Source organism: Saccostrea echinata, unplaced genomic scaffold (genome assembly GCF_033153115.1).
Source record: "Saccostrea echinata isolate AGI-Se365-2 ecotype Australia unplaced genomic scaffold, CSIRO_AGI_Sech_v1 ptg000025l, whole genome shotgun sequence".
NCBI lineage: Eukaryota > Metazoa > Mollusca > Bivalvia > Ostreida > Ostreidae > Saccostrea > Saccostrea echinata.
This window is the reverse complement of record NW_026889774.1, coordinates 12453499-12475226: the sequence shown is the minus strand read 5'-3', so window position 1 is coordinate 12475226 and position 21728 is coordinate 12453499. Positions and strand designations below refer to the sequence as shown.

General features: G+C 34.8%; 3 protein-coding genes across 3 annotated transcripts; 1 reads left to right on the top strand and 2 right to left on the bottom strand.

Annotated features, from left to right (window-relative positions):
* The first annotated feature begins 1533 nt into the window (after positions 1-1533).
* On the top strand, positions 1534-9392 carry LOC133192901 (uncharacterized). Its single transcript, XM_061328907.1, has 4 exons — positions 1534-1869; positions 6656-6752; positions 7522-7854; positions 9072-9392. The coding sequence occupies exons 1-4, from the start codon at positions 1534-1536 to the stop codon at positions 9275-9277; spliced, it is 972 nt and encodes a 323-aa protein (XP_061184891.1). The 3' UTR covers positions 9278-9392.
* A 2997-nt stretch (positions 9393-12389) lies between these two features.
* Positions 12390-13671, bottom strand: LOC133192022 (uncharacterized). Its single transcript, XM_061327853.1, has one exon. It carries the CDS (start codon positions 13663-13665, stop codon positions 12481-12483), a length of 1185 nt encoding a protein of 394 aa, XP_061183837.1. The 5' UTR covers positions 13666-13671; the 3' UTR covers positions 12390-12480.
* Positions 13672-16023: 2352 nt separating this feature from the next.
* On the bottom strand, positions 16024-17378 carry LOC133192023 (uncharacterized). Its single transcript, XM_061327854.1, has 3 exons — positions 17245-17378; positions 16849-17156; positions 16024-16736 (listed from the first exon to the last, which is right to left on the bottom strand). Exons 1-3 carry the CDS (start codon positions 17376-17378, stop codon positions 16024-16026), a joined length of 1155 nt encoding a protein of 384 aa, XP_061183838.1.
* Between the last annotated feature and the right edge of the window lie 4350 nt (positions 17379-21728).

Genomic DNA, 21728 nt, shown 5'->3' with positions numbered 1-21728 from the left:
CTACTGAGCAAAGTTATTCCCCTTTGCCATTCACCTTTGATAATTAATCAATGTACATAATGTATTTGAAAGCTTAATAGAATAAGAGAATTATGCAAGAAAATTTATTGTATAATAAAAAAAGTACTTTGAAATTCATAGTTTTAATGACTTGGAAATAATAGATGTATAAAAATGAGACAAAAATAACTTAATCTTTTTAAATGTTCTTCAACGACCAAGAGAGGCCATTGTGAGAAGGAATAATATGGGGTTAAATAATAGACATTTTGTTAATAGTCTGCATGGGAAAAGTGATAAATGGGGGGGGGGGGGGCAGATAGATACTAGACCAATTATTTTGTTGATGCTAATCATACTTTTTTTTGCTTTTGAGCAACAAAGCTTCATTTATCAGTTTATGGATCCTCTAAATTGTTGTATTGTACTCAGGTGACCGTTAAGGCCCTTGGGCCTCTTGTTTTCAAATAATGACGCCCAGGGGTAGGGTGCCGCCACAATAGGCGATCAAAATTTTACATAGGAATACGTAGTACTTAAGTATACAATCTAAATTTTTTCTCAAGAACTACAAAGTCCTGATAGTCAACTTCTATGGAAGCATCCTCAGAGAGTGCAGATTTAAGTTTGTTCAAATCATGATCCCTGGGAATAGGGTTGGACCACAATGGGCAATCAAAGTTTAAATAGGAAGATATTGGGAAAAATTCTTCTCGAGAACAGCAAGGCCATGATTAGCTATGTTACTTTGGAAGAATCTTCAGGTAGTGAAGATTCAATTTTGTTCAAAACATGGCCCCATAAATAACAAACTACAGTCTTTCATCAATAAATGTCTCTGTCATATCCTTAACATCAGATGGCCCGACACCATATCAAACAGCAGCCTACGGGAGAGAACCAGCCAAACTCCCATCTACATCGATGTAAAGAAGAGAAAATGGGGATGGTGCAACACATTTTGATAAATTGCAATCCAAGATTCCTCATAAAGAGTGTATCCAATTTGTTCATTCTATGAACCCAGCAAGAGGGTGGAAGGGAGTCAATCTCAAATTAGGCAGCCCATATAGAAAGCGGGTAAATTCGTTTTTATAAACAAAAAAATCACAATGTATCATCTTGCTTTCTCCATTTACTTGTATCATCTGTGAAACCAAAATGATAAATATTTATGACAATTCTTTTAATTTTCTGTAGGAACAAATGAATTCGGAGGAGAATTATGGTCCATGGCCCTGTTGTTTGAACGTTGGAATTTAATTGCATTAAACAGTAATTGATCTTTTACATGTGGTATACAGGAATAATTAGAATATTATCTGTAGAATATCTCGGCATTTTGATGTTGCTACTTTTAGTGCCAGAGTTCTATCTGAAATAATTTTATGTTCTTTCAATAATCGATAGCTGACTCGGCTCAGACATCAACTAAAAATCTTATCAGAGTTGGCAAGTCGTGGATTGAGGAAGACGACCCAATGAATGTCTAAATTAACTTTTATAATTCTTAAGAAATCATATTTAATAATCATGAGAAAATTTTCAAGATTTGTTGAAAATTTGCTAACTGTATTTCTGTTCTACACATTACTGAGGGATTTTGTAGCTTCGAAAGTTTGCTCCACGGGATTAAAAAAGCGAGAGGGTGTTCGAATGAAGGACCGCTTGTTAGATTCTGTGAATGGTTATGGATATATTATGTGTATTAAAGAATGCAAATCCCACAGAAACTGCGTATCTGTGAGCTACAACAGACGATATCTAATCTGTGATTTATATTGGAGTAGCATTGAAACGGAGAGTGATCAGTCACAAATTATAACAGACCCGTTCTTTACATATGTGGATATGGCTGACGTTCCACCTGTGAGAATTTTCAAAAATTATCATTATATTTTTTTTTCGGAAAAAAAAACACTTTCTAATATTGAATTCATCAGTCATACCCTTTTTAAGTCAAGTAATTTAACCACTTTTTAATTTTGTATTTTAATATTGTAAAAGTCTTCCTAGACCCCCAAAAGTTCACCGAGATAATATTAATCCATAAGATTACATGTATGCATTAATAACTGTGAATAGAATGCTTTATTTAAGAAATAACTATCGTGGTTTTTTGAGATTTTTAAGGATATAATATTGGAGTACACAGTAATTCGCATCAACAGGTATATTTCATTGTTAATTTAATTTTTCATGCAACATTGCACTTAATATTCACTTATGGACAACGAAATTATAAACATTTATAAACATTAAAAACTCAAATATCCGTGTTCTCGCGTTACATGGCGTACACGAGCTCATATACATGTAAGCAGAAGCCCATAAGGTTTATCATTACAATGTCTTGACAAAAGTAAATGACAAACTGTATACAAAAATGTTTTCGAATCCGAAATCGTTTCCGTGGCTCAAAATCTAGCAAATTGTGTTTACTATTCTTAACATTCATCTTTTATAGTGTATTCATTTCTTTACAATTTTCAACATTATTTGAATTTTGATTGTAATCTTGATTACAATGTATATTTTTCATAAGATGCTCTTTCCCAAATGATACTCGAACTTCAAAATCCGTTTTTTTTTTTTTTTTTTTTTTTTTTTTTTTTTTTTTTTTTTTTTTTTTTACAATTTCTTAGACATTTAGCTCATTTTCCAAAATTATATGTAGGAAAATACTGGTGCATGTACATCAACATGTACCAAAACAAGAAACAAATTAATATAATTTGGTGGTCTTTGAAGTTTTCGATTAATCACAGATGAAATTAGGTTGGCCCTTTCGAAAAAGCATAGTCCTTTAGTCGTCTAACTCTACTAGGTATAGCTAAACATTCTATCATGAAGAAATATATTTGAAGATTTTCTGAAGAAAAAATGATAAAAAGGAAGAGTATAGCTAAAATATTTCTGATCTTTTATAGAAATTCAGACATTAGTAGTCACGTGAAAGAGTTTATTAAGAAAGCAGAGTAAAAAATGTCCCATATTACAAGACATGCGCATTCTTTGTTGAAATGTTCTCCTCAAGAACACGTTTCGAACAATTCAAATAATTCTAAGCTCGATTTGTTTGATGAAGTGGCCAAGAACCTTAGAAATAGCGAAATATAACATCTGCCAGTTTAGGAGAGAAGAGTAATCAGGACCAGTTTTTTTTTTGTTTTGTTTTGTTTTTGTTTTGTTTTGCTCTTTTTTTTTTTTGGTAACTCTGACTATGGCTAACAATATCACATACATGTATTGTAAGCAGACTATTACACCCTGTGACCGAGATATGGAATGGCATTGTCTCTCTCTCATCATTCAGGTGATTAATGTGAGTAGAAGGCGAATAGTAACTTAAATTATTCAAAACTTACCCACTTTTCACTGATTCATAACAGAAAAGGTTTATAAATGCTTTTCAAATTTAGTTATTTACTAACGACGTTGGGCGCTGTTGCAAGCTTTAAATTATAATAACGACCTCTTATCAGAAAAAAATTACAGTAAGGGTAAACAGCTGAGTTCACTGCAATCTTTGAAGTTAAAAATATACCTTTATTGTGAAAAACGTACATTAAGTCGACAAGGTTTGATTTTTTTTCAAATACGTTAGTCATCTTTCTTCTAATTCGTTATTTTATCTGTTTTATAATTTCTGTACTCTACTTTTCACTTATTCATATGAGATAAGGGTTTGTTCTACTAAATATGAAAAGGTAAAAAAAATCCTTTAGGGGAATAAGTCCGAATAACAATAAAGACCCTTTACACTCTAATGAATTTTTGTTTTTATTTTGTTTTGTTTTTATTTATTTGAGAAAATCATATCGTACGCGTATAAAGGCGCCAAAAACAAATACAGAGTTTATCGGTATCATTTTCAACATTGAATACCTGCCATTCTGACCCAGAAAAATGTTCAAAAACAATAAAGTATTGATGAAGAGAAATCACTGTTGCTTACTTATAATGACATAATACTTGAATTGATTACAAACTTTTTATTACACTAAATTTCAGTTAATTCAGTTTTGAGAATTAAAGAGCAGATAATTCTTTCTGCTTTCAAGTACAATGAAATCAGAAGTCTTCAGTGTGCACTGTTTAGAGAGTCCTTAAGGGCTGAAAGAAGGCGCGTTTTAGAACTACTATGACAATTATGAAAATTATTCCCATGAAAATCTTGCCCATTAACTAATTTGTTATGGTATTGACTTTGAAAATCAATATTTATATATTTTTTACCATGCTTCTGGTAATATATGTGAATATTTCATTGTCTCTAAATATTACATAAACCAATCGGACAAAGTTAGCAAGAATGACTTTTAAACATGACAATCAATAGCCATTCATTTGTTTGTAAGAACTACTTACTAAAATGTCAATTTCTCGGAGTCTAAAAATTTACATGTACATGTAGCGTCCTTGTCCAGCTGGACCGTGATAAATTGGGTCGTATTTTTTTTTTTCTTATTCCGTGGATGGTATTATTAAAGGTTACCGGTGAAACCCTATTACTTTAAGAAATTTTCCGAACGTTTTCGAAGAAAAAACCATTTAAATTCTTAGACGTAATTAAATTCACATAACTTGCATCGTCGTATTTCGGTCAAATTTCTGTATGCAGAAGAAGAATTACAAAGAATGCCATTAACCTGGGAAAAATCATAACCATAACCTCAAAACAGTCGATCTCTAATTATTTTTTTTAAATATCATATAATTTTCATAACTTACATTTATAATGAATACTCAGAAATACACAAATATAACATCTTTATGTTTAACTTTAAATGTAAACACATGTTTATTAACGTGACAAAGATAGATGTATCAGAATCTGATATGTTAATACAATTCAAAATTAAATGACGAAGTTTGGTTTTTTCCTTCCTTCTTTTGTTGGGGGGGGGGGGGTGTTCAAGGTTACAAAGTCTGCAAGCATAGAACACTAAGAAAAAAATTATTTTAAAACCATACAAATTCTAGAATAGCAAATCTCAATCTTGTGTCATTGAAAGAAGATATGGAACATTTTATGTTTTGTAAGAAAGTTAAAGGTCAAGTCAAAGGTTTGCTAGATCAATACCCCTGATAAAAATGTATTGTAAAAAGCATTACACATGCTCAATATCTGAATATCACAGATAAACCCTTCATGGTCACAGGTGCTTCGGGACGGGACCCCCCCCCCCCATCCCCCTGTGTTTCGTACCCCATTTTTCTATGACATATTCACAAAGTATTACAACTGAAAAACCAAAATATAACCTACATGGAAAACTAGCCTTTTATAAAAATTCACACTCTCTGATACTAAAAGTTCTCTTTTAGTATCAGAGAGTGTGAATTTTTAGAAAAGGCTAGTTTTAGGTTATATTTAGGATTTTTCAGTTGTAATACTTTGTGAACCTATCTCTCAGGGTTTAAATGATTTAGACTTTGACAGACAGATATACAGACGCCGGGCTGATCCCCAGAGTTTTGCTCTGCTCTGAAGGTGGCACAAAAAGGGGATGCATGGATGAAAGAATGAGGAAAGACTAAAGGGGAAAAAGGCTGCTTTAAGCCAATGCCTATAAAGATGGCTATTACGATGAGTCCGAAAACATTTTTGTGAACTTCTGTGGTCAGTCGCATTTGATTTCATTCAAGGCATCCGTCAGATTTGTTCATTTTGGGCTCATTTTGCATTAATAGGAGATTCTTATTACCTTTTCCAATGTAAATATGAAAAATAGAAGTTAATAAACTTCTGTCATCGAAATAGTAAAATACAAATTTATTACAAAATCTTTGGACACCAAATTGCAGCTCATATTTCTTAATAATGTTGCAATAAATGGACCATAAAAAGATATAATAAATATAAACACAAACTAATTTACTAATAAGATAATCAATAATGTACACATTCTCTGATTTCAAGTATGGCAAATATATTAATGCCGACATAACAATACTTGTGTTTGTTTTGTTCTTAATTTCTCCTTATAACACTCCACTTCAAATATCAACACAATGAAAGCCTCTTCATGAATCCATTGTTCAAATTCATACTTTTTAATTAGATGGGAACTAAAAAGAAGGGTACTAGAACTTTCCTAGTGAATGTTTGCATATAATTTGTGATCCATTCTACAATCACTTACTAATACTTAGTAGTGATATTCAAGTAGTAGTTAATATTTGCAAACATTTTCATCGTTATGGTCTCGTAAAACTTTAAAAGATATCGTACATGCAGAATAAACATATAGAAATCAAAATGAAAAAAAATCATGAAAATCAAGCAAAAAGGAGTATTAATAAAATAGGTTTTAAAAAAATGATATTTCAGGAATCTGACCATAATGGATACGTTTATACTCATCAAACGAGAGCAGGAATCAAAATCAGGTACACGCAACATTAAGCAGGAATGTTTGGAAATTATTGGGTTGAGGTGAAAAGGACCTATAGTAGATGAAACATATCAAGCCAGCCTACAACTGGGAAATGTATAACCAATCATGACATGTTTTCTTGCTTATTTTTTTTATTTTTAGATGTGGAATAGATTTAGCATTGGGAGTAGCTCATACAGGTGATCATTTTATTCTAAGATTGCACAAGAATTGTCAAGAAACCGTTCATAACTTTTTAACTTTATTTCCAGAGCATGGTACCTTCTTATACAACGCAGATAAATCAAGGTTCCACGAACACAAAATGTGTTCAGTTGAGCAGTAAAAAGACAGTATGTGTTAACCCAGGTAACTTTTTAAATTCCACGTAAATCATATCTTCATCGAAGGACTTAAAAAGTTAATTGCTAAAATATCGTCGACAAAAAGATAAAATTTGCGAGTAGATTTTTAAAGAAAATTGACGGGTTTGATACACTTTCAGTTGCTCGGGAAAATATAGGAAAACAGCTTGATAACGAAGGAGAAGGATTAGTAGTAATAAAGCCCCTTTTCATATCGAATAGACAGGAAACACAATAACCAGGTTCTAATTAAGTTAGAAATCAAGTTAGCCTCTATGTACAGGAAACTTGGCATCGATAATTTTCAAAAGTAAAATAGAAGTATTCGATGTTATAGCTTTAAATACCGGTCATTTACCCCTTTCTAGTAGTTGTTTTGGTAAATTGTATAGTTCGTTTACTAGCTAGCATCTAAAAGATTTCTCTCTTAAATTACAGCAGACACTAAAACACTTTCGCTGCCGTTACAGAAATAATTAAGTTCTAGTGTAACAAATTCAATAAAATATTATAACCATGCTTCACGTTTACTTAATGCAGAGACATTGATTTTAGATATGTAACGCTAGTAGAAAACTATATTTGTTACCCTTTACTGACAATGTCTCTTTTAGTGTCTGAACTTGTCATAACCATATTAATTATTAATCTATTAAAGATCGTTGCATGATGCATTACAAAACTTTTGAAGTGTTCATTTAAATGTCTCTGTCAAATTAACCTGCAGTGTAGTTCTGTTAGTGGTAAACACAGAAAACAATTCACTTTTCCAGTTTCGACTTTAGAACAATCTACTGTTCCTACGCCTGTGTCTACACAACTGTCAATATCGACGTCGGTTGCACTTCCTTTAGAATCGACAGCATCGACCACAATGAGCTTGACAACTTCAGTTGTTTTAACAACACCTACATTACCTGCATGCCCTTCTCTGTATACAGAGAGCGAGGATAAGAAGTTTTGTATTTCTCTTGTTCAGACCAAAATGTCACGTGACAATGCCAAAACTGAGTGCCGAACAACGACTGACAGCTCATTACTGTTGATTGATTCAGCTGAAACACAAAGCACTGTTTCAACTTTCCTGGCGCAACATTTTGGCTCTGGTTAGTTCCTACTGTTATTGAAAGGATATCTCTGACCATTGAATTCTAGAACGGTCAAATTAAAGTAAAGAAAGTTTCTTATTTTTCTCATCGCAGTAAATAAAGTGTGCGTTCTTGAGGGCGGCTTACCCTAACAATGCCGCGGAAACGGAGTGTTGAATGTCATTACATGTATATTTCGGTCACAAACTTGTCACAGAGGTGTTACTATTACGGGGACATGTCTTTTAATCTGAGATTCAAAAGGTTTAGGTCATAGGTCAAGGTCCAGAGTATATTACTACCAATGTGTGGATAGTATACAGAGTTCCATTTGCCCATTTAGTACCAAACTTGCCAAGGTAATATTTTGAAGGTCATGGTCAAATTATTTGTCTTAACTGTATTGTAGGGTGTGATTTGATTTTCAGTTTCAAACAAGTCTAATCATTTGAGAATCAGAAAGTCCAAACTCAAAGATTATTGTGCCTTGTAATTGTTTTCTAGCTGATCAGGGTATGCTTTCTGTCTTGCCGAGGAGGTAGCAGGTGACAAGCAAAAAAAAAAAGTCTTTATATTTGAATGTCAAACCTCAATTTAAAAAAACTGTAATAGATGTAAACTAAATTTGTGACATAAGTTAAAGATGATATTCGACTTTTGCTACATAGATGTATGGTGTGCTTGGCAAGAAGCCCTTTGATTCCAGGAATCCAGTTAAAAACTGACTGGTCCTCATTTAAGAAATGTCTTAAATTCATTTTCGAACAGTTAATGATATGAACTTAAATATCACACAAGCATATTTCAAGTAGGGCGTTAGCGAAGAATATTTTACTTTGAGGTGACCTTGTTCAAACTTAAACCTAAATGCTTGTTACCCTCCTTCCCTCGAACATACTGTAAAATCACATATTTTCTTGGGGTCAAATTTTCGTGATTTGAGGAAAAAATATGGGTTTAGGGGGATTTAATTTCGTGAATGATAAATTGTTGAGTAGTTATGTGTATGACATATACATATCGTGGTGGTCCTGAATTCGTGGGTCTTTTAATACCTCGAAAACATCGAAAATTAAAGCCCCACGAAAATTAGTGATTTCAGTTATTTTAAGCAATTACCTCCCCTCTGTACATTTCTCCGAATTAAAATTATTTTCTTTACTAAAAGATTGATGTGTGTGAAATAAGAATTGTTTTAAATGATTTAAAAGTCATCCAACTCCTTTTTATTGCAGGTTTAACGGAGAATGAATTGTGGATAGATGGTACATACCAGAATTCACAGTGGACATCCTCAATGGGTGTATTATCATATACAAACTGGGAAAAAACAAGAAAGAATAATGAGGATTGTATTCTACTAAAGATTAATAGTGGCGAATGGAAGCCTTCTAAATGTGACCGTCAGAAATTTTTCTTGTGTCAGATACGGATTTCATAGATTTCCCATATCAAATCTGAAGTCTAAGATACATTAGATTACTGCTCTATGCAAAAGGATTTAATACTTTAATGACTATTATGTTGAGGCATTAAAATAAAATATATTTCACGTTTTCGATTTTTGTTAACTATTATCACATCAAATCAATGTCCAAATAATGGCTCTTTGCGATATTCAAAATTCAATCCTTGCTAATTTTAATTCTAGTCGAGGCAAAATGTCAATTGCTAAGATAAAATAAAGGCTCTTGTCAACAGTAGATTCAATTTACAAATAAAAGAGTCAGGAAGTGATTGATACTATCAACACGTGAAATACTAACTACGCAGCAACTCTATCATCGTGGATTAAGTAACCCACGTGAAATTCTCGTTAAGAAACAAAGGGTGATATCTTGAAAATAAACACAAGTAAAATTAATCAAATCTAAAAAATAAATATCATATTAAGATTTATTTTGATATACATGTATTAAGATATTTGCTTTTTGTGTGTGGATTCCTCATTTTCTTTGCCCCCTACCCCATGAGCCTATTTTGTTTTGTTCAAAAACCAAATGCGATCTTTTGCTTGCAAGGGGGTTGTTATCCTTGAAACGGGGCACCATTTAGTCCCATCCGAATAGCAAGAGTCAGTTTAACTCAAGACCATCTTTTCCAATGAGTAAAACAATAGACACAGTTTGTGTGGACAGACCAGACAGGTAAGTTGGTGTGCTGGATACTGTATCCATAGGAATGAACACCGTGTATAACCCCACATAAGGGGGCGCGGAATGGTGACATTCGGGGGCGCGGATTTTGAAGAGGAATTTGCGAGGTAAGTTGACCTGATTAGCTTTCCTACAGTGATTGAGATGAAAGTACTCCTATAATAACTTACGGAGGAACACAGTGATATCCCAGCTTACTGTTACTCGTTTCCCAGCTCGGGATTCGTCTTAGAAATACGTGAACACTTCTGCAATATCTGGTAAGAGCATGCGGGAATGCAGATTTGACCGTTTCTTGGTGAAAATTTGTGCCTAATATATCATTCAACTTCATCTGACTTGTGTGAGGGACTTCTAGATATAATTTTGCTCCAGACCCTCTAATGTTTCCGAGAATTCCACCTCAAATAAAGGGGGCAGACTTCAATTTCAGTGTGTGGCACTCGGGGGTACAAATTTTAGTGGAGGCCGGGGGAAGGAATAAATCTCCAACTAATAGAAAAGAATTGTTTCTACAAAAATTATATTGATTATACAAGTAATGAATTGCTACAATCAATTTATTAACGCTCTCATTAACCCTCATTCCCTGAATTAGTGTGCTTTAACGCATATTTACACTGTTTACTAGACATCTATTTGTACATTTCGATATATACTAAAGATATGCATATCTTTCATTTACAGTAAATAGACACTTGAGCAGTAGTTTAGAGTACATATAGAACTGATTAAGAATTTTAAATACGTGTGTTCAGTGAAGTTAAACACATGTATGTTGACTATTGAAAGGAGATGGGCGAAAAAAGGCGTTCAGAGGATCTTTGCAGTTGATAACCATTCTCAAGAAGTGTTTTTGCTGATTCTAATTGCACTATTAAATCATCTACAGTAACAACATTTGTGGGTTTCTCTCTTGGCCAGGCGTACAACAGAGGCATTTTCTCGTATATCTGCCCACAGTCTGAGTTTACCATTTTCACAGAAGCAAACTCCCCAAGAAAAATTGTATTTGTTTTAACAAATTCATTGATCTTTTCCTTAAGTGCATTTGATCTGTGCACTTATTCAGGGAAGAAGGTTAATGAGAGCGTTAATAAATTGATTGTAGCAATTCATTACTTGTATAATCAATATAATTTTTGTAGAAACAATTCATTTCTATTAGTTGGAGTTTTATTCCTTTCCCCGGCCTCCACTAAACTTGTACCCCCGAGTGCAACACACTGAAATTGAAGTCTGTCCCCTTTATTTAAGGTGGAATTCTCGGAAACATTATAGAGTGTCTGGAGCAAAATTATATCTAGAAGTCCCTCACATAAGTCAAATGAAGTTGAATGATATATTAGGCACAAATTTTCACCAAGAAACGGTCAAATCTGCATTCCCGCATGCTCTTACCAGATATTGCAGAAGTGTTCACGTATTTCTAAGACGAATCCCGAGCTAGGAAACGAGTAACAGTAAGCTGGGATATCACTGTGTTCCGCCGTAAGTTAATATAGGAGTACTTTCATCTCAATCACTGTAGGAAAGCTAATCAGGTCAACTTACCTCGCAAATTCCGCTTCAAAATCCGCGCCCCCATATGTGGGGTTATACACGGTGAATGAAGCTCACACAGGATATTTGCTTGTGAATGTGAATGAAACACACATGTACGCATTATCAATCCATCAGCTTTTGATCAAGGTGTGATTACCTGCTGTTACACACTTGGAAAAGTATGTAGAAGCTGAGACAGAACTTGAGAACTCAAAATCTCATTGTGAAAGAGACATCAGACCAACAATACATGTATATAGTTTAAAGCTGAACACGACTCGTAAATAGGCATACGCCATTTTCGATATTACTATCGACGATATCAGCACCGGGGTATACTCTTCGCATTTGTTACATCTGACTGCTTTACTAGTGTATCTTAAGCATGACACTCTCAACGTGACTCGGGTAGTAAGTATTGGGTAAAATAGGAAAACTCGAGCACTTCAAGAGCATCACCTATCATTATATATATATAATTTTTTTTTTCTGTGACCCACATTACTCAAATGCCTTATATCTGCAAACTATGTGCATTCCGCAGTACACTTCTATTCCCTTTACCAGCCAAACCACGAATGTGACAAGATCTACTAATCTCGTCACTTCTCGCGAGATCTCACTTAAGATACTAGTGTATCTTAAGCATGACACTCTCAAAGTGACTCGGGTAGTAAGTATTGGGTAAAATAGGAAAACTCTTACTTCAAATACCCAACCTTTCATATAACTCAATACACTTCACATGTACAATATTATAAACCAACTAAGTCTCTCCCAATACTTAACCCACTACTAAATAAATAATAAATAACATTTTAACAAATCCTTTATTGAAATTAACAAGCATTAATCAGTACATACAATGCAAAGTACACCACAGTAATACACTGGGATCCCAATAATCATTATTTTCAATATAAATGACTTTCCTCCCAACCCTCTAATCAAACTGGAAAGCTTGTGGAAGTCTAGAATAGTCCCCAAATTTGTCATAAATAACATTAACGTCCCCATCTTTCAGAACTGATACCTTTGCTAACATGTCAGCCACCCCAGTTGTCCCCACTATCCTATTGATCCTAGAATATCTGTTAAATGATTGTCGACTTCGCCAACCAACATGTTCCATAATTTCTTCTGAAGAGGTTGTGTTATTTGTCATCAGGGTAATACCACAACCTGCCCTAAAACTATGTGTCGTTTCCCCTTCGTAAATATCCAAAGAAATAAGATATTTTTTCAATCTATCAGACATTGCTGAAGTCGTTACACGATTGTCTAGAGCTAAAGTCCTTGATGAATCCAATGACCGAAACAAGTAGCCTGTCCTCAAATCAACACCCATCTCCCTTGATCCTTCTATATATTTCCTCAAACCTTCCACAGGACAAATGACCTGATTTTGAACCTTAGGTAGCACAAATTCATTTACATGACCATTACCTAGGGTTTTCCCAATAGTATGGCTTAACAAATAACCCTTCTCATCTGAAAGCTTCTTTACCTCCTGAGATAAACACAATGCCAAATCATTAGCACGATCACCAGAATAGAACAAAACCTTAAAGAAGGCTTGATCTCGCAAACAAACATATCTATTTCCCACACTAAGATCTGTTCTTAACAACTGATTATTTAAATACAAACTCAATTTCTCCAGCTTATTAAGAAATATAGGTTTGGCCTGTTTTGAAGACACATGAGACATTGCTTGTTCTAATTTTACTGCATCCACATACCTCCTTAAGAGAACACTATCTGCTGGATTACACCTTTCCAAATGTCTTGTACTATCCCAAGGTTCAACCCTACCTATCTCATTAAACATTGCCTTAAATTGTGCGATGAAAGAAGAGACTGTCCCTGCTGCCAAACGCACTGGACAAAAACATGAATTTGCACTTGCAATACCAAGAAACGGACAAGTTAAATCATGAACTCGAGTCCTACCCACTTTGTCTTTTCTAATAAGAAATAATCTTAAATCTTCTGGAGTTGCTTCGAAAATTTTTTTCCCAATTACCGTTTCAAAATCAACCTTTAGAGCTAACTTTTTTTTACAGTATGCCTTAGAATCTAGTAAATTGTTCAGATAAGCAATGCGCCTTTCTACAGAATATTGCATCAAACAGTTCTTCTGCGCAACACCACAATACTGAGTATCCACTTCACTGACCAGAACTTCCTGAAAATACAACGAAACTTAATTTACTTATGAAAAACTAGCCTGACCACAATTAAATCATACAATAATCCATGCTTTGCTTCAGAAAACCCAGATTTTGAAGGGAATAAAAGCACACCCTTTTCCCCTTTTCTACCGAGTACAAACCTATCCATTGCATACTGACTGACCAAAGGCCACCAAACTGGGATTGGCGATAACCCAGGAACAACCATTGTACAAGCTTCAACACCCTGATTTTTTAGATATACAATTAGAGGGAGAATAAGCCTAAATGGCGGAAATACATATGGATTTTTCTCTAATGCTATATCCTGAGAAAATACATTTACACCAGCAGACAATGGTGTGGGGTACGGTGTGAAATGCCTTAAAGGATTCCCATTTACTATGCTTACCATGCAGTTAGAATCAAGGGACATTAGATCAACTGAATGCGGACCAAATCTTTTTTCAATGATCTGAAATTTTTTACCAGTTAACATACAATCCAATGCTGACAACTTTCTAGAATGACAATCTGCTGGGTTTTCTTCGGATCTCACATACAACAAGTGTAAATCAATATTATTATCCACACTGAAATTCCACAAACCTTTCATGATTCTGTTTAAAACAGGATCTTTCCCACTCATACTTTCCCAACCATACACACAAGCTAAATTATCTACATATGCATCTACCCTATGATTTTTAACCACCTCCTTTACTGAACATAGAGCATTGAACAAGGCCTGAGCCTCTTTTATATGAATGGGCCTATCATCCTCATTACTCCAGTAATCTGAGCATACTAACTGTCGACCCTCAACATCTACCAAGGCCCCCCATTTAAACTTAGATGCATCTGAAGCCAATGTGATTTGTAAATGCTTCTCAGTCCTCCAAGAAAAACAACCATTCCAATTATCTATAAATCTCCAATACAAAATTTCCTGTCTTAACTCATTCGTCATATGCACGAATCCACTTCTCTTCGCTGCTAAACCTATTGCTCTGTTTACTTCCTTTGTATACAACTTAGCCCCTGGAAATGCTAACATAAAAGATACACATTTGCCAGCAAACTTTTGCAAAGTAAGAATACTCATCTTATCACAATCTAAGATACTCTCTCTCAACTTAATAAACTTCCCTTTTTTCTCATCCGGAATTATAAATGCCAATCTCTCAGAGTCTACCAACATCCCTAAAAATTTTAAACATTTCACTGGAGCCAAGACTGACTTTGTAATATTGAGAAAATATCCTAATCTTATCATAACTTGACATACAATGTATAATGCCTTATCTGCCACCTGACAGTCATCTGGAGGAACTTTGGGGCCATGAAAAAGAGACTGCAAAAATCCCCCAATCCACTTATCATCAATATATTGCAAACATGGTACACCTAAAGACCTACACCAACTCGTAGCTACCATGCCTGTACTTTGATAAATAAAAGCACTTGCTTTGAAACCAAATGGTAGAGTATTAAATACCATAAACCAACCTCCAAACTGCAATCCAAAATATGTTCTAGATTTCTCACTCAAACAAATATGATCATATCCCGACTTGTCATCAATACTAGACATAAACATACCTCTCTGAACTAAGCGTGGAACATCTTTCAAAGTATCTAAAGAGAAAGGACAATCCTTCACCCAGAGATTCAAAAATCTTTCATCATGGCACAAACGTGGTTTTGTAGGTTCCACTGTAAGAGGCAAAACCAAATGAGGTGGCTCACAAAAACCAACCTTCCCAACCAGTGTAACGGATCCATTTTCTAACCTTTCATACAATGTTTTTACAATAAAATCTTTGAATTGTTCACACAAGTTAGAATTTGGAAAATAAACTGAGGGTGGAACCTTTGAACTGTAACTCTTGCCCTTAAAATTTCCATTAAAAGGTTTTAAAAACTTTTTTACATCAATCTCTTCCTTTAACCATTCAAGAACATTATCTGGGGCATCTATATTTTCCCACTCATGCAAATATGAATGCAAATTTCCCGGTAAAAAATAATTAGGATCTCGAAATCTTAAATTTTCAAAATTAAATTCTACATTTTTCTTAGCAACGTCTTCAGCAGTCACACAAATTGAGGGTTGAGCATTCTCACCCCTGTAATTAACCCATTTTTCATCCTTTTCTCTTTGAACAATACATTCTGGATCAAAACCGGAGTTCAATTCCCAATCTGGTATAACAGGACAAAATTTTGGCTTCTTAACAAACACTTCATTCTGAAATCAAAATGAATAAAAGAAGGATGCTAATAAGTTAATTACAGAGGATACTCAACCCTCAACTCATGTGAATAATCACAAAGGGCATTAGAAACCCCCGAGTTGAAGGCTTTGTATCCAAAACAATTATTTTATTTTTCATTTTTGGACAATCAGCTATAAAATGTCCCAAGTCTTTACAAAACAAACATCTTCCCCTGCGAGGGCGCACACCCATACCTCTACCTGAAGGACGAGGGAACCCAAAACCCTGGGCAGGGTACCCAGAATATGGCATGGGATAAGGTGAAAAGGGGAACTGTGGCTGTCCCATCAATGGTACATAAGGATAAGGATTAGCCTGCATTCCTGACAAATCTCCCAAATTTTTGTAATTATTTTGCCCAACATTCTCTTTTTCCTCAGCTACCCCGGACCCTTCATACTTCTTCCCCTTAAGCCAATCAGCTACAACATTAGCAATTTTCTTATCCTCAGCTGAACCAAATAACTTCATAGTAAGCCCACATAAATCTTTAGAATTTTCATACTTTTTACAATGTGTAAATGCTTTTGAATAAAAATCAGCATCTTTATGAGAGTTTCTAAATGCCACATCAACAAGTGTTTCCAAAGCAGCCAAGAGGACATGCGCCTGCGTAAGATTAGGACGACCAGCCAAAATCCGAACTTGTCTTAAACACTCCTCTACCTGATCCTCCCCTGATTTCTCTTTTATGGATTCCATCTTCTTCTCTATATCCCTCAATCTGGTTTCCATATTCTTGTCACCTAAAGATATACAAAAATATAATTCTAAGTTTTCTCAATATACCTCATATGCAAAATATATACACCTCCCATATTCCATAAAGTCTTACAAAGTAAGGTATTAAAATATTACCTGATGCCCGAGAAACACTAGATGTTGCGGCCACAGATGAGCTAGTAGAAGCAGTAGCAGCTGAGCTAGATGGGGCCACAGCTCCACTAATATTAACAGGAGCCACCGTTTGATAAGCTTCAGAAGTGGAAGTTTGCACTAGACTTTGACCTTTTGGTGCCCCCGCCAGATTCGCATGTGCAATAGCAAAATGCATCAAGATAACCAGACTATCAAAATCCTCTTCCCTCCCTGCCAGGAGCAAAATGTCTCTTGGGTTCTCTCCTGTAAGTCCTTCAAACTCAGATCTCAACTCATCCTGATTATATCTACATAAATATAAACCATAACCTTACAAGCAACTGAATACAAAATTCAATATGCATAATTAAAACCAATTATTTACTATACCAATACCTGGTTAAAGAATGCCCTTTTTTCAATCTGTTCAGGTCACACTCCTCAATTCTATCTTCTTGTGCTTTGAATTTCAATATCACTGGTACCAATGATTTCCCAACTAGGGAATGTTTTGGTTTAAGTACACTCATCCTATAAAATTTAAGGATATAGATTGATATAAAATGCTAACTAACAAAACATACTACTAATAGCAATCTAACACAAAAACATATTTTGTGTACCCAATGTGTAGCCCTTCCTATAATAACTGCTTAAGACTGGGTCACCCTTATACAATGAACCGAACTCTGGCATAGCACGTGCAATCCGCACCGAAAGCTCAAGCTCAAGTCTTCAGAAAATTACAAATTTTACAGACAAAGCACTCCATATATCCAGCAAATAAATACTTGTAAATATCATAAAATTCTACAAGAATTCCAAAATACTCCCCAACACTTGACCAGTGTCCACTATCAACAATATTAATAGCGTTACCCTTACAATTAAATATCGCATTTCTTCTTATTTTTTTTTTCTCTCAATCTCTCGTTCAATAAAAACAACATTGCGCAATCCTATAGGCTAAACCTATTCCATTGCCACAATCTCCATACATAAAATCACATGGCCACTGCCGTTAAAAAACTTCAGAAAAGCGTGCAATCCTATAGACCGAATCTATTCCATTGCCACAAAATTACACAATATTACATGTACACGGCCACTGCCGAACAACTAGCATAAAATGTGCAATCCTATAGGCTAAACCTATTCCATTGCCACATAAAATAAATTTTAAAAACTCACCTACAGCAGGGGCGTGGAAACGTCGAAGCAAATAGAAAGTTCGCGGTACCGACCGCTCTCTACGGCAGCCAAACCACGAATGTGACAAGTTCTACTAATCTCGTCACTTCTCGCGAGATCTCACTTAAGATATTGTCACGGGTATCGGCGTGGAATGGCGCCCCGTGTTCGTGCTGGTTATCTTCCATTACCTTTGTTTACATTTTATTGCAGTTACGTGTATTTGTGTTTGTTTGTATACTGTGCAACTGTTGTAAGTCCCTTTGGCATCTTACTATCCTGCATTAGAAGTAAACAGTTATTTTTGTCGCTGCCGAGTGCTATATAGCATACATCCTTCTACACCGGTGACGATTGATTTCACAGACCAGTAACTAAGTGAGCGGCTCTATATATAGGGGCCCTCAGATATAGGGAAAGTCCAATCAAATATGGCGGACAAATTTCTTTTACGAATCGTGTTCAGCTTTAAGTTCCAGATCATCTAGCAGTGGTAGTCGAACTGCACAGATCCCTAGTCTACAGAAAAAAACAGGTTTACTTGTTACCTGAAGTCTTCGGACTTTGCACTTCCTCTATTTTATGATTGGTAGTAAATTATTGCTGTTCACGACAAGGGAGATAATTTTCTGGTGATCTAATTTTCGTACGACTTAACAATTTTTCTAGATTTTCAGTCTTAAAAAAAATCGACAAAACGAACCAAAAAAACCAATAATTCAAATTTTTATAGCAAATATTAAAAAATGTTTTTCTTGAATTTTAATGGTTAACAGAAATTGAGTGTAAACATTAAAATTTGTATTAATCCTTTTTTCTTGCTTTGTTTTTGCTTTCTTTTCTACGGTAGGGCGACGACCATTTGATTCTGAAAAGGGGGGGGGGGTGGCAAAATTTTTCGAGTCCCATCATTTATTTTTATGCCAATCAAGGAGAGATTATTTATTTTCAAGATGATCAAGGACAGATTACTTTTTTTTTTCTTTTTCAATGAAAAAAGGTTTGTCTGTAACAAAACTGTTGACGAAATACAAAGCCAAGAACAACTAAAAAATAATACGGCCTGATAGATGAATGCCAGTTTACTGTTTAAGATTGTTGTTAAAGACGGCAAGCTTTTGAAAAAAAAACAATACTTGTACTTGTAGAATGCTAGTATCAAGATGTTTTCCAAAGAATGCCCATGAAGTTGGATGTCCCTTTTCAATATTCTATTACATTATTACTTGCCTGTTAATCAACCTGTTCGGCGCACATAGTTAATATTCCGAGGTTAAGAAAAGCAAGATCTACAAATTTTTCTTTACAGTGATATAATGGTCCCTTCCAAATTTGACTCGGCATCTTCTGAGGTATTGGTAAGGAAAACAAATGGTGGCCTCAGATGGTGTGTTGACTTTGGAAAGTTAAATATATCTTCACGCAAAAAGGACTCTTAACCCTTATCAAACACTGAAGAATGACGTGACAAGAGTAACCATTTCCTCAACTATAGATCGGTACCTGAAACTGTTAAGTCGCCCGAGTGGTGCAGTGTTTAGAGTGATTCGCTCTAGATTTGCTGTGTAAGCCTTAAGAATTAATCCTTAAGTTGCAGGCTAGAATCCTACTGCGGGAAGTGGACCAGTCCTCCGTATAAAATGAGATCCCATGTCGCAGTAGCCGCTGTCACACAAAAAAGCTCCTTCACTGCTCAGTGAATATACAGGTCAACTTTGCGGCAAATGGTGGTGTCGCAATATGAGCAAAAAATTATCGAAGGGAGGTAAGCACAAAAACAAGCAACTAAAAAAACTGAAACTGTTAAAGACACGGTCTTTTTTTGATCATACAACCTACTACTGGTTTGTTGATAAACATACAGCGATTGCAGACCTAATCTCCCAGATCACTAAGAAATGTATTTTGAATGGGGATGTCATCAGCAGTAAGCATTTACCTCACTGAAAGCAAAGCTGCTATCACCACCTAAACTGGCTTACTCAATGAGTAATGGAATCTTTATTCTGGGTAGAGATGTGATTAGCTATTCAGGTAAACCTGTTTGACCTTTTCAAAACAAGTATCGAGCGACAAGAAAGGAACTTCTTGCCATTTTACCTTCACCCGGAAGCTTAGACATAGGCGAGGTAAAGTTTGTTGTTCGAACAGATCATGTCTCCCTTACATTGCTATATTATTGTAAGACTCGTCAGGGACAGATCGCCTGTAAGTTGGAGTATCAGAGCTAATTTTAAACAATCTTCTAGCATTGAAAGGATATGAATCAGGAAAATGCTGTCTTGTCAATGTATGCAATGACGGAATTGTAATTGCTACAGTGTTTGGTAACGCGGTCCCATTTCAGTAAAACTTGGTACACAGTTGTACTACATCAAGATCCAACAATGCAATATGTCGATTTTTATCTTCATCTTTTTCATTCAACAAATCTTGGTACGCAGAGAGACTATATCTCGATATATATATTTCTATTTATGGATTTTTTGAAAAGTGTTGTCATGGTTACTTAAAATTCTGTTCGAAGGCTTTTGTTGAGATGTTCTGATTTGTACAAAACTTAAAACACAAGTATACTGATGCAAGTTTTCACAATTTTGTGTATCATTTGTTGATTTTAGTACATTATGTTGCCATTGCTGGAATAACGTGAAAAAGTCTTTCAAAACAAGTATTCTGAGAGTATTTATCAATACTAATCCCCTGCAGGCAAATGTAATCTGGTTCCAATTAAAAATGCCGTAATTCATTGAAACGAAACTAATCTATAACTCATCAAGGTAAACTCGCATACCAAACACCAGCTTAATATCTGCAAGCATTTAGAAAAAAAAAAACGCGGAAAACCCTTAAAAATTAAAAATGCCCTAATTCCGTCAAAAATCATTGAAGTGGAAAGAAATGTAAACTTGGTCTGTAACTTATCAAGATACACTCACGCACCAAAAAGCTGCTCAATATCTGCAAGCGTTTAGAAAATAGTGCGGAAAACCAAGTGGGAGAGACTGACAGACGGAGGGACAGACAGATAGACGATCGGGGATGAAACATATTGTTTCCATCGGTTTCACCGGCAAGGGACTAATAATACTCCTTTAACTATTTGGGCATGGTTTAAAATAAAAATACGAAATTTAAAATAAAGATTGATACTCTCATAGTTTAGTTTGATTCCAATTAAACTTAGTGCAAGATTAGAAAAAGTTAAAGCACTTAATTCTCTTAATGTAAATATGATAAGACATAGTAACTTGCAGTGTATCTAATTCATCAAGCATCGTATCCAACACACTATACGTAGTCCTGTTGATATTGACAAACTCTTCAGATGTTGAAACCGACCCCGGCTCTAGAACAATGGAATATTATCATCATCCAACATAACAGGGCACTGCATAACACATGAAATCTATAATTTCTCTACATCATTTTGACTCGTTTCTTCTAAATTCTTCATCAAATAATTTTGAACCTCTATCAGACTAGAACAGCTCTTTTTCGACCAAAAATTTCGGCTTCTACTTCTTCACCATTAAAGTCAAGCGATATTGATATTATGAAGAAAAAGAATAAGCCAAGGAAAAAAAGATTATATTCTACCCTCAGAATGCTAACAACAACAAAAAATTTGGAATTCGCGATAGTCATTTATTCCTAAAAACCAAATTCTATAATCGATACAGATACAT